At 43.8% G+C, this 13216-nt stretch overlaps 2 protein-coding genes across 7 annotated transcripts; one reads left to right on the top strand and one right to left on the bottom strand.

Moving 5' to 3' along the window:
* Positions 1-677: 677 nt before the first annotated feature.
* znf646 (zinc finger protein 646) lies at positions 678-10052 on the bottom strand. 5 transcript variants are annotated; one of them, XM_010772124.1, is made up of 4 exons: positions 9968-10052; positions 4697-7566; positions 3435-4514; positions 678-2836 (listed from the first exon to the last, which is right to left on the bottom strand). In XM_010772124.1, exons 2-4 carry the CDS (start codon positions 7357-7359, stop codon positions 2008-2010), a joined length of 4572 nt encoding a protein of 1523 aa, XP_010770426.1. In that variant the 5' UTR covers positions 7360-7566; positions 9968-10052; the 3' UTR covers positions 678-2007. The 5 variants fall into 5 exon arrangements, with proteins under 5 accessions (XP_010770426.1, XP_010770425.1, XP_010770427.1 ...); XM_010772123.1 differs by lacking the exon at positions 9968-10052 and adding an exon at positions 9630-9718; XM_010772125.1 differs by lacking the exon at positions 9968-10052 and adding an exon at positions 9603-9677.
* On the top strand, positions 9687-12653 carry znf668 (zinc finger protein 668). Of its 2 annotated transcripts, none has more exons than XM_010772128.1 (2): positions 9687-9773; positions 10340-12653. In XM_010772128.1, exon 2 carries the CDS (start codon positions 10348-10350, stop codon positions 12334-12336), a length of 1989 nt encoding a protein of 662 aa, XP_010770430.1. In that variant the 5' UTR covers positions 9687-9773; positions 10340-10347; the 3' UTR covers positions 12337-12653. The 2 variants fall into 2 exon arrangements, with proteins under 2 accessions (XP_010770430.1, XP_010770431.1); XM_010772129.1 differs by lacking the exon at positions 9687-9773 and adding an exon at positions 10033-10101.
* The last annotated feature ends 563 nt before the right edge of the window (positions 12654-13216 follow it).

Below are 13216 nucleotides of genomic sequence, written 5' to 3'. Positions count from 1 at the left end.
ATGTTTTTTAAATAATATTTTTTTTAAATGTTGTATTCAATGTTACAAAACAAAAATGACCATGTTCAAGTCTTAAAGTCATCCTGAGGCCTTAGTTTTGGTTTCAAATTACAGAACATCATGTATGTGTTGCTTCTTTGGGGCTTGTTTTCATAGACCTGGTTGTTTATTCTCTCAAATCTGGCAACAGAGTGGGCAGGGCGCAGTGTCTAATTGTAGCAGTAAGCTAACGAGTACTGATAAGCTTTATTTTTGTTTTGATCCAATGCTGCACAACTGAACTGATCCAATGCTGCTGTGAAAGAAAGAAGCTATATCCATGTTGGATAGAATATCCAATTTAAATTTAAAAAAAAACTTAAGGGACAACTTGAACGCTTTTTTTCTTTTTTTTCTCTTAATGCATTGCATAAAGATCGGATCGGGAAAAATCGGTATCGGCAAATTGTCAAAATCAAATGATCGGAATCGGATCGGGATCAAAAAAAGGTGATCGGGACGTCCCTAGATATAAATGATGTAACGGACAATAAAAAAAACCTGTATTAGTTTACAGAAGGGCTGGGCAATACACTGATATTATTGTGACTAAAGTCCGTGACTAAAATCCTTCATCCGGTTAAATATCGTTAAAAAAAAATTGTATAGCATTAAAGTTGAAGAAAGGATGGTTTTCGGACAAAAAAAACGGTCTTTTCTTCAATTCCTGCAATATATATATTGCAGGGGGGAAAAAATATCGTGCAGCCCTAACATCGATAGCATTTTATTATAAGTTTAATTCCATTATTTGCCTTTACTGTATTATTGGTTATCACATTTTTGTGTAATCTAGACACAAATATCCATGTCAAGGTATTCACTTAGAAATATAGAGATTTTCTCTATATCGCCCGGCCCTGGTTTACAGTTAACAAGAAATAAACCAAGAAGAGGTTTGTTAAAATTATACTGCTACACTTTACTTGACATTTTAGGCACTGGCACTTCAACATTACGGATGCGTCTCAGAGGATTGAGATGGACTTTAACGGGTGAGCATGCACTACACGTGCATCTGCAGCCAACTGTTGGAGTGAAGAACGTCTGAGTTGAAATGGCACGTGGAAAGAAACTGCTCACTTGTGAACCTGATTATGTACAATGTTTAACACGTCAGGTGAGTTCCTTTTTAAGGTTTACCCTGAGTGCAGCCAACGATGCCTGGCTCATTCATTCCTGCTTGTTGTAACTGAGAACTAAATACAAATCGACTGATGGCGTTCCTTAAAGGCTACATGAGTTTTAGAAGACAGAATTTTTTTTTTTTTTACAACATTCATAAAAAAGCGATTCTGTTAAAATATGCACATAACAGGAATAAATTAATGAAAACATCATTTTTTTTTTAGCATACTAAGTCACTTGACGTAATTATTATTAGCAGTACGACTATTTACTTGATAACGTGATTTGAGAAAATCACTTTGCCACTGCCCTTCGGACACGCCCAGAGGTATTTGACTTACAACAGGCTTGCCATTTTTGAAATCCAAAAAGGAAAGTGAGCAGTCCTTTTGGCAGCTAACAAAAGGAGTCAGAGATAAATATAATATGTATTACTTTGTTTCCTAAGGAACACACAGAGGCACTGAACACAATTAAACATAGCAAGAGAAGATACTGTCTTTCAGAAACATGTTGTCAGTTTCCTCACATGGACCTGGGCTGCACTTTTCTGATCACTTTGGTTGGTTTGTCATTGAGGAATGAGCCGCGGCTTATATTATCAGCCGCCTTGTATTCTGGTATCCTGTTGATCAAACAAAACATTCAGTCCTAATCAGAAGCTGACCAGTAGACCCTGTGGAGGACGTGAGTCACCAGGAGGTAAGACAGAAATGAAATGTCTTCAACGAAAGCTTCGGAAATAAAAAATACTGTTTTACAATTACTGAAAGAGGGATGAATAACAGATAAATAAGAGGGCTGCCTATCCTCGTCTCTTGTACGCTCTGGAATCTGTTTTCAAAGGAAAGACCCCATGTCCAAGTCCATAAACGCGTTAGCATCCATGCTATAAGACGCGTCGTAGCTCTGGGTGTTCTGGTGCAGCTTCTGATGGTGCCGCAGGTTGGACTTGCTGGAAAAGCTCTTGTCGCACTGCTGGCAGGCGAAAGGCTTCTCTTTGGTGTGGATCCGGCGGTGGCATATGAGCTGAGTGGACACTCGGAAAGCCTTGCCGCACTCCAGACACTGGTAGCGCTTCGGCTCCGTGTGAATGCGCCGGTGGTTCTTGAGGGCCATCAGGTTGGTGAACTCCTTCTGGCAGACGGAGCAGAAGTAGGAGCCCGTCTTGTGGCTGTTCTTGTGGTTGAGGAGGGAGCCGGCGTGGCGGTAGGTGCGGCCGCAATGATCGCAGACGTGGCTCTTCTCCTCCGTCTCGTTGCTCTTCTCTGAATCAGCGATGCTCTCTGGAATATGGGACAGAGGGGGAGGAACCGGTGTGAGCATCCCGTCCATCCCCGTGGTTTGATCTATCCCTGAGTCCCAGCCGATGTCGTCTACGGGTTGGTCCCCGCTGTGTTGGTAGGGGTCCTGAGCCCCCTGGTGCTGCTGGTAGCTGGACGCTGGCTTGGAGTGCACCCCCATGTGGCTCTGCAGGTGAGCCAGCTGACAGAAGGTCTTGCCGCACTCGGGGCAGCAGTGCCGCCTCATCTGGGAGTGAATCTGTAGAGTGAGAGGGTCAGGAAATGTCTGCAGACACAAGGAACAGTGGTGCAGGCTTTCGGAGTGTGTCTTTTTATGGTTGAGTAGGGAGCCAGCGTGGCGGTAGGAGCGCCCACACAAGTCACACCTGCAGCAGGAATACGTTCATATTCAATGCCTGGTATTACACTGTACCCCAAATCATTAGACACAACACTGAACTCTTTGTTAGCTAGCCTGAATTATTTACTTGAGCTTTAAAAAATATCTTTTTTTTTTTCATTCACAGCTTTTGAGGTTTTCAAATGAATTGTATATTTCTCACCTTTAAAAGAATGTGGGAGAACCACATATATTTCATTTGACTCATAATAATAAGTTCATCAATACAGGATTTTTTAAGCTGATACTGTCGCGTTAAAAGTCCAATAACAGTTGGCTGATATTTGATAAGTAAAACAAAAACAACATTGCTAATAATGATTGTTTTAATTTATTTTTAAAAAAGATTAACAACCAATATATTGGACTGGGACATTTTAGAGATTTATAAAAACTTTTGAGTGTTTATTTTTAAAATATCTAGAAATATAAAGAATCAATGAGAAGCTAATATAATGGCTGATGAACGCCTTGCAAATGTATCAATTAGATCAGGATATCTTTGTTAAAAAAGATATAAAAACGACCCAAATGACAACTAATACACAAAATAAGACTTACACACTCAGTTGACAGTTACTCACATGAAGCACTTGTCTCCGCGCTCTGTCTGCTGCACCCCGGCTCTCGGGGCGTTCTCCTGCCCTCGGCGGCAGTGGTGCCTCTTCAGGCCGGACCGGCCCTGGAAGCTCTTCCCGCACGCAGAGCACCTGAAGTGACTGGCCGCCCGGCTGTGGATCCTCTGGTGGTTGTGCAGGATACTGGCGAGGCGGAAGGCCTTTCCACACGTCAGACACACGTACTTCTTCTTCTGCGTGTGGATGCGCGTGTGATTGCGTAGAGCCATGGGGTTGGTGAAGGGCTTGGAGCAGAAGGTGCAGCTGAAGTGTCCGGTCTTGTGTGTGTTTTTGTGGTTCAGGAGGGAGCCTGCGTGGCGGTAGCTGCGGTTACATATCATGCACTTGAAAGGCCGCTCCTCTTTAATCCGAATCATACTTGTTTGTGCATCACTTCTGCCTGGTGGTGCATCACAGGTGTGGGTAGTGAGCTTGTCAACAGAGACAAAGGCCTTCTTACATTCCTTACACTTAAAGGCTCTCGGTTTGAGGACCTTCTTGACTCCGGCCTTCTCCTTTCTGAGGTCCGCACAAACGTGGGCCAATAGTTGCTTCTTTCCCCTAAACCCTTTCCCACAGTTTGGGCAAGAATGCTTTTTCAATGCAAAGTGGGTGCGCATGTGGTTCTTCATCGCTAGCTGATTGGGGTAATTGTTATTACAAACGGAACAGTAGTATTCGCCTGTTTTATGGGAGTTTTTATGGTTAACCAGACTTCCTGCGTGGCGATACGTACGGCCACACTGGTCACAGGCGAAAGGCCGTTGGTCACCCGTGTTCTCAGATTTGATGGAGGTCTCACACTTTGTTTGTTCTATCTTCCCTTCAAATACTTGCTTGCGGCGTCGAGTGGAGGGAAAAGCCTGATTGGTGTTTGGAGTTAAGGACTGCATTCCTCCATCTGGCCTGGTCCCATTCATCTCCATGAGGGCCTGGATCTGGTTGTTTAGGTCTTGGATTTTGGCTTGGTTCTCCTTGTGCCTTTTCAGGTGGTTTATTAACTGCTTCTGAATTTTGAAAGCTTTGCCACACTCATTGCAAGAATGCCTGGAGAAAGAGACAAAGCATAGGGGTAATCTGTGTTTGCAAAAGGGTTAGGGTTAGAACAACTGTCTAAAAGTCACAAAACTAAAATGGTTTAACATTTAAATCACAATTTCCAACTAGCATTAAGATAAGTGACAAATATGAGAATTAGACATGTTTGAATGATGTACATCTGAACTGACCTCTTTTTATCAAAGTGTGACCGTTGATGGTTTTTGAGGGCCAACAGGTTGTAGAAGCGTTTCTGGCAGACGAGGCACCTGAACACACCAGTTTTGTGGGACTTCTTGTGGTTAAGGAGGGAGCCGGCGTGTCTGTATGAACGCCCACACTGATCACACTTGTACTGCCGATCTTTAGTATCAAAAGTCTCTTTGTTATCAGTCGTGTCATCATGCTGGGAGACATCATTCCCTTTCATTTCCTGTTCAGTATGAGTCAACTTCTCTGTCCTCTCAGTGGAGCAGCCATGGTTCGTAAGATGATGGAGGCTGATGCAGAAGATGCCGCAGCGGCCACAGATACTCTTTACATCCTCCTTGGCTTCAGACACGCCGCTCTTGTTCATGTCTAACTGATTAACACTGTCCACTTGCTCTTTGTCGTGTAGAAGCTGATGAGTGATCAAGTCTTGACTGTTGGCAAAACTTTCCCCACATGTGCTACAGATCATCATCTCCTCGGCCTCCTCGTCTTTCACCTCTTCATGGGAGGACATAGAGGAAGGTCCAGAGCTTGCAGGAGTGCCATGGGACTGTGTGTGTCCTCGGAGATGGCTCCTAAGAGCCCTCATGCTGGTGTAGGTGTTTCCACATAAAGAACACTGACAAAGGTCTCCATCTTCCTCATCCTCTTCAGCGTTATCCCCTTCTCCGCCACTATTCATCTGATTACTTCTTATTTCCTCATGGAAGTTTTGTTCAAAGTAACTTTGGTCGTGGTTACCATTCAGACCTTGGAAGTCTACATTACTCCCTGGAATTTGAACATCATTACTGTCCTTGAAATTGACAACACTATCATAGTCACTGCTCGTAGTGTCATGCTGCTGCTGTAGCAGTGGGCAAACGTGCGACTTAATCCCTGCAATGTCTGCGAATGTCTCACTGCAGTCTGCACACATGTGCCTCTGCGTCAGGTGGTCATCGTGAGGTAGATGCACAGTCATATCGTGGGGGAACTCCGGATTGAACTGCTCATGGTACAAAGCTCCATTGCTGTCTTCCAATCCATTCTCCTGATTCATATCAACTAGAGGGAAGATGCCATCCTCCTCCTCCTCCTTCTCCTCTTCCTTCTCCTCTTCTTCCTCCTCCTCTTCCTCCTCCCCCCCCTCCTCCTCCTCCTCCTCCTCCTCCTCCTCCTCTTGAGCGTAGAAGCCCTGTTGGTTATCCAGAGTCAGAGGCTCTGAGGAGAGCCAGTCTCCGTCGGCGTCGAAGCCGAACGATGACGACTGACCTTTGTGGACACGGAGATGACTTTTGAGGGCGGCCAGGTGAGGGAAGCTCTTTTCGCAGATGGAACATTTGTAAATCCCTACCTGATGTGACCTTTTGTGGTTGATGAGGCTCCCAGAGTGCCTGTAGCTTTTGCTGCAGATTTGACACTTGAAGGGGCGCTCAGCAGATTCTACACTTGAACTCTCTTCCATTGCAGTTGCACTGTCAGTGTCAAGCGTCAGGAGAGGATTGAGAGTACTTGTGTCAATGATTGAGGGTTCTCCCTGAGTGCTATTGGAAGGTGGTGTCTGATTGTTGGAGCAGTCCAAGTACATCTGACTGTTACTTCTAATCTGTTCTAGGGGCAGATCAAACCCTCCATGATTATCTATTGATGATACTGAGGGAACGTTATTAATAGGAGATGCATACAAATTTGACTCGGGCGAGGCAATACTGTTTTCATAGGACATATTGTGATCCTCGGACAAGGTGTCTTGAAGCCCAAATGACAGTGAAGAAGAGTTATGCATTTGGATGTGTTCCTGGAACTCTTCATCATTGGGGAATAGAACCTGACATAAATGGCAAAAGTTTACTGGAGCATCCTGGCTCTGGGGTGAAAACTGGTCCAGTGGTGCCCCAGTGTATGACCCCCCCACTGAATCTGGTTCCGTCCCACTTCTCGTTTTGTGAGATCTCTGATGGCTGTAGAGGGCAGCCATGTTATTGAACAGTTTGCAACACACGGTGCACTCAAACTTTCCCACTTGGTGAGTCTTTTTATGATTGGTCAGGCTTCGATGATGTATGTATGATTTGTCACACAGGTCACATCTGAAAGGCCGATCTGCTGCATCATCAGATGTTTCAGATTGTGCGTTATAAACAACATCCGTCTTGTACTCAGCTGGGCTATTTTCTGTAGAAATCCCAACACCAGCCAACTGCTCAATGGGGTGATCATTTTCTATTTCATCATCTTCAGGTATGGGATATTCCATGTCTACCTTCCTATACGAGCGGTCCTTTACTCGCCTGGTAACATGAACCCTCTCATGTGTGGATAGCTGTGATGCCAGACGAAAAGATTTTTCGCATTGGTCACAGGAGTACTTTTTCTGATAGTTGTGACTTCGGAGATGACTCTTCAGGGCCAGAGAGTTGGAGTTTTCTTTACCGCAGATGTCACATTGAAAAGAACCCACTTCGTGTGTCTTTTTGTGGTTAGCTAGGCTACCAGCATGTCTATAACCACGTCCGCATTCATCACATTTAAATTTTCGATCTTCCTCTTGTTGAAGGTGAGCATCCATGTGCTCAAGCAGACTGGGCATGTTGGGACATACAATGTCGCATTGTTTGCAAGGAAAACTTTTTGTCCTGCCCGGGTCTTGCGCCGCCATAACAAGATGACGTTTCAAATAACTGCACTAGACACACACTGCATGAATATTCAAGAGGGAAATGCATCAGATGCCTTTATCGTCCTTATACGCAGAAGGTAGGTATTTACAGTAAGGTCCAAGTGTCATGGGAGGTAAAACAGCAGAGGTCATTGAGAACCAGTTCTGCCCAATCAGGATTGGCTTGAATTCAGGAGAAGCAGGTAGCTGTTGTGGAAAGAAGGAGTGACAGTTAGCAGTTGTGTATACGTAAACAATAGTATTCAGTTGTAAGCATTGAGTTATGTATACATTAAAGAGAGCTACAAATAACCTACAATCCAATTATACATGTAAATACACATAAAGATGTAAAGGTTTATTCCTCAAACTATTCTTCTATACAAATGTACATTTTAACCATGTCAGTTAAGAAGCTACATTGAACAACTACTAATGTGTATGCCTCAAAAGGGTTTGAACCCTTATTTAAACCTATAAAAGTAAATTCATCTTTTGAAAAGCCAGCCACAGTAAGGTAATGTTTCATATGTAAAAGAACAATTGTATTTTCTACAGAACTACCCACTACAATGTGTCCTACCCCTTCATTTGCATTGATTAAGCATCTTAACATTACATAGTAAGTTGTCCACTATAAAAAGGACACAATGTTACAATTTGGTAACAATGATCAAAATAAAGCATCCTTTCTTTGTTTCCCGTTGTCCTTATTTGTACCCTTTTTTCTAACCATTACAATTAATACTTTAAATGGAATTTATTAAAAAAAGAGTTTTAAATTATCCGCTGTATAAACCATATATTTCCAACAGAAGACAAATAATGATAACGTGTATTAACATGCTGAACAAACAGGAATAAGAACAAGAAAAAGCAAGGTATGTGATAAAGTGTAATAAAGATATGATATTCATGCCACACAATCTAATGGGTTACAGAGTCGGCAGAAGGTAACCAGCCTCATGGTAAAATAGTTAGTAAATTAAATGTAGTTAGCTAGAAACGGTAACCATGTTTAGCTATATCTCTGCCGTAGCAAGCTAACTGACCTAGCTTTGTCAATAAACCGGGAAACGCCTATCTCTACTGATTTATTACCACAACAAACACCACACATTTTCTGTTCCATTGTTAACAACATCTGAATAATACCACTCATTTTTATTTTATTATACAGAGCAGGCAGGCAGGTTAACTATGATTAAATTCGTGTAAAACAGTTGGCAAACGTTAGCCCGCTACCAACTAGCATCATCGAGGCTAGCTAAACAAACATTGCACCAAAAAGCCAAGAAGTCGTTTTAAAACCGGAATCACGGCGTGGACAAAAGCGACAGATTAAATACCTGAAGAAGGGCTGGTTCAACGCTAGCCTCCAAATATATTACTTAATTCATCCATTTGAAAATAGCGTTATTTTTGTGTTAAAGGGCAACCCCGTTTTTTCCCAATTGTCTTTTCTTCTCCCATCACCATTTCCACATTGCTCTTGTTGCTAAGGAACAGGAAATGTGCAGCAGAGAAATACTTCCCCCTCGAGTTGTGACCGGAGGGGCTCAGCGTTAAAGTAACCCCACATTCAATTTAAATAGAAACATGTCTATCACACTGAGTGAAGTAAAGTAACTACATTTACTTTAGTTAGGTATTTAAATGTGTTGTTACTTTGTACTTCTACCCCACTACAATTCAGAGGTAAATCGTTTACTTGTATTTACTCCACATTTATTTATTACAATTTAGTTACTCTACAGATGTAATATTAAATACGACTTTAGTTACACCTGGAGCAACTTCCAAATATAACTAACTAACTATAGCTAACATATACACAGTAATTAAATAAGCTGCAACTTAACTAGCTTTGATAAACATCAATTCATCAATAGTTATAATCAAAACATAGAATAAATATTCTGAAAATAGGCTAATCTGCATTATCGCTTTTGGCACTTTAATGCTTGATGCTAGTACTTTTACTTTTAATTAAGTACATCATTTTAGTACTCATTCCACCACTGATGCTGTTTTTTGTGATACAGATTAAGCTAATCTCAGTTCCTGACAGCCAATGTAGGTTAGCCTACGTAGCTAAAGCTGCCATTGACTTTATATAAAAAAATAATCTGTAGCGTTCATGTTTCCATTATGAAATGAAACCCAGTGGCTTCATTCTTTCTGCTGTGAATTATCAAGGGGTTTCTGATACATTTATATGCCTTATCTTGATATTTATTTACCGTTAAACGCATTAAATTGTTACACACTTGGCTTGCTGAGAGCTTTCGTCATCATGGTCCTAGAGCCGTCCCCGCCCTGCAGACAGTCAATCCCCGAGACTCACAGTAAAAGCAGCCGTACACAGAGACGCTTTTCCGGCCACTCGATCAACTATTAATGCCCTGATCCAGGTAAGAAAGACCTTTTATTTTTCTCAAGCACATACGATACAAAAAAGGCGGCTTAATGTTAGCAAAATCCATCCCGCATAACGATGATGATGACGACACTGTGGAGAGAATTGCTGCAGCCGGTCCTAAAGCCAGCCATTTTGAGTGTGTTAAAGTCTTTAGCGAAAGAGAGCTAAGCGAACATGAATACGTACTTATCGTATCCGGTTGTTAACAACGTCGCACTGACTCGTGATCTTTGATCCTCTCGTGGGGTCGGGCACATGTCAGTCATGCAGACAGTGTGATCTGTGTCATTGCATCGCCGACTTCCTCTGGCATCAAAGCGGTTAGCTTATTGTCCCTGAGGTCCTAATGCCAGCCATTTTGTGATTAAATGCACACCCACATATTTGTGTTATTATGTTATTATTCGGATTATTTTATGGTCCCCTTTCACAGAAAATCAGCTATTATAAATCATATCTGTCATAGGAATGTGATGTCTATGGTACAACCACCTTATCCTCTTATGCTGCTAATGATCTGTTTATTTACATAACTAATACACATTTATTTCTCTGCAGTTATAAAGATGGCCTCTCCTCCGCCGGGCAGCCCCCCTCTTGCAGAGCAGCACATCCCTCCTGCACAGGACGAAGAGAGCCAACAAGATGAAGAGCTGGTGAAAGATCAGCCTGCGAAAAAACGTGGCAGAGGCAGGCCTCCAAAATCCAAACCTTCCTTCAAATGCTCTGCGTGCACGGAGGCTTTCAGGAGTCTGTCGGCGCTGCGGAGCCACAAGCTTTCGGCACATGTAAAGGACGGCCAGCCGCAACACTCGTGCTCTCAGTGTACGAAAACATTCTCGAGCAAGGCTCAACTTTCAAAGCACGAGCGCACTCACTCGGCCCAGCGTCCCTTTCAGTGTCCCGACTGTCACAAGGCTTACAAGACTCCCACAGAGCTACGCAACCATAGCCGCTCTCACACTGGGGAGAAGCCATTCGTATGCACAGAGTGTGGTAAGGCCTTTATGCAAGCTATATGCCTGAGGATCCACATGACACAGCACAGCGGGGAGCGTCCTTACTCCTGCCGTCAGTGCTCAAAGAGCTACCCCACCCTGTCTAAATTGAAGGTTCATATGCGCTCTCACACAGGAGAAAAGCCATACTTCTGTGCTGAGTGCGGCAAGAGTTTCGCAGATCCCTCTGTGTTCCGAAAACACAGAAGGAACCACCAAGGCCATCGGCCGTATGCCTGTGATGAGTGCGGGAAAACATACACAGAGCTGAAGGACCTGAAGAACCATGAGCGCTCGCACACTGGAGAGAAACCCTTCCTGTGCTCAGACTGTGGCAAAGCTTTCTCCCGCTCCTCCTCTCTGGCCTGCCATCAGCGCATCCACTCCCAGAACAAGCCCTATCAGTGTGAGCAGTGTGGCAAAGGCTTCACCCAGCTCTCCTCCTACCAGTCTCACCTCCGCACGCACTCTGGAGAGAAACCCTTCCTCTGCCCGCAGTGTGGCAAGATGTTTTCCGACCCCTCCAGTTTCCGGCGCCACCAACGGGCCCACCTGGGTTTCAAGCCGTACCCCTGCGATAAATGCACCAAGAGGTTCAGGCAGCCGGCTGATCTGGCCGTGCACGAGCGCGTCCACTCTGGAGAGCGTCCTTACAAATGCCAGAGCTGCGACAAGGCCTTCGTAGCGTCCTGGGATCTGCGGCGCCACATGCTCGTCCACACGGGGCTTCGGCCCTTTTCCTGCACAGAGTGTGACAAGTCATTTGCAGAGCGCTCCAGCCTCAACAAGCACCGGCGTGTGCACTCTGGGGAGAGGCCGTTCAAATGTGAGGAGTGTCTGAAGTCCTTTGTGGTTTCCTCCAGCCTGCGCAAACATGAGAGGACTCACCTAGCTGAGCATGCTGAGCAGCAACAACAGCAACAACAACAACAACAACAACAACAACAACAAGAACAAGAACAGCAACAAGAGACGGAGGCCGGGTCAGCGTCAGGCTTCACTGCCCACACAACTCTCCCTCAGTTCTCCTGCACTCACTGCGATGCTACGTTTGGCAGCTGGGAGGAAGTCCAGGCGCATGAGAATCTCCACTCGATTGATTCTACGCCGCCGACTGTTGCCAAAATCGTGCCAATGGGCTTGCACGTCTGTGAGAGCTGCCAGGCAGAGTTTGCACAGCTGGCAGACCTGCAGGAGCACGAGAAGCAGCATCCGAAGCCGAGACCTCACGTCTGCGACAGCTGCGGCAAAGGCTTCCTCAACAAATCTGGCCTGCGTAAACACCAGAAGATCCACTCCACCAGCAAGCCCCACAGCTGCCCGCACTGTGGCAAAGCATTCCTGTTCGCTGCCTACCTTCGCAAGCACTTACGGACTCATGCAGACGCCCCCCCGGCCCCCACACAGCTCAGTGACATAAACATTATCCACACCGACCCGCTTCCTTCTCCTCCTCTTCCCAGTGAGGTTCCCTCCTCCACTGTGGAACCCAGCGCCATTTCCCTGACCGTTCCCGTGACCGTACCTGTGACGGCTTTACAGACTCTGCCGGAGTAGCTAGTCAAAGAAGAGGGCCATTACACTTTTATTTGACTGTTTAGGAATCTTTATTACATTCATATTTATCCAGTGGCCTTAAATCTTTTTAGATGACGGGTCTAATGAAGTGTTATTTCTCAAAAAACTTTAAAAAAAACCTCATTAAAGTCTACTTCATGTCAATTGTTACAGTTTTGCTTTATCATGATATTGGAAATATGATTGTGTTTTAAAATATATATAATTCACTACTATGAAATGATGTAATCTGTTTGTGACAAACATGCTCATCACTTAAGATGTTGTGATTTCAGGTAAATGTCTTTTCAATCCTTTTAAAGCCTTTGTTCAATTCTTTGAATTCACATGTTGAGTTGGAAACAATTATTTGTAACTGTTTTACTTTGTAAATATCAAACTAATAATACAAGAATTGTCAAGTAAACCAAAAAAAAGAAAGAAAGTCGGTTTTTATACCAATTAAAAATGTGTAATGTGTACTTACTGAAGACACTGACATTTCATGCACCTTTAAAGCAAAAGCGTAGTTTTCCATTAGCGGCTGCAGCTCTAGAAGGTGAGCTCTTACTGCTACACTCTTTATTTCCATTAATGACACCTTAGGTACCTGGAAGTACATTAAGCAACACTTCAATCCATAGGTGCAATCTGTCCATTTGCTGTGACATTTCTGAATGCTAAAATTAACATGCTTAATGCATCCGTGTTTCCTTTGTGTTCCTGCTCTGCGACCTACTGTACATCCCATCAATAAACTTATTTCAACATGCAGCGAAATTATAACATTTTGAGCCTTCATAAGATTCTGTTTGAATTTACAGAACATACTCAGATCCCGATAAAACAAAACATGTCTTAAACTGTATTATGTACAGTA

Source organism: Notothenia coriiceps, unplaced genomic scaffold (assembly GCF_000735185.1).
Source record: "Notothenia coriiceps isolate Sejong01 unplaced genomic scaffold, NC01 NC01_scaffold00010968, whole genome shotgun sequence".
NCBI lineage: Eukaryota > Metazoa > Chordata > Actinopteri > Perciformes > Nototheniidae > Notothenia > Notothenia coriiceps.
The sequence above is the reverse complement of the archived record's forward strand: the minus strand, read 5'-3'. Positions and strand labels throughout refer to the sequence as shown.

Coding starts and splice junctions, on each gene's coding strand:
- znf646 (XM_010772124.1), bottom strand. CDS start 7,359: ATGGCGGCGCAAGACCCGGGCAGGACAAAAAGTTTTCCTTGCAAACAA. Junction 4,515..4,696: donor TCACACTTTGATAAAAAGAG/GTCAGTTCAGAT, acceptor CTCTTTCTCCAG/GCATTCTTGCAATGAGTGTG. Junction 2,837..3,434: donor CGCGGAGACAAGTGCTTCAT/GTGAGTAACTGT, acceptor TTCCTGCTGCAG/GTGTGACTTGTGTGGGCGCT.
- znf668 (XM_010772128.1), top strand. CDS start 10,348: ATGGCCTCTCCTCCGCCGGGCAGCCCCCCTCTTGCAGAGCAGCACATC.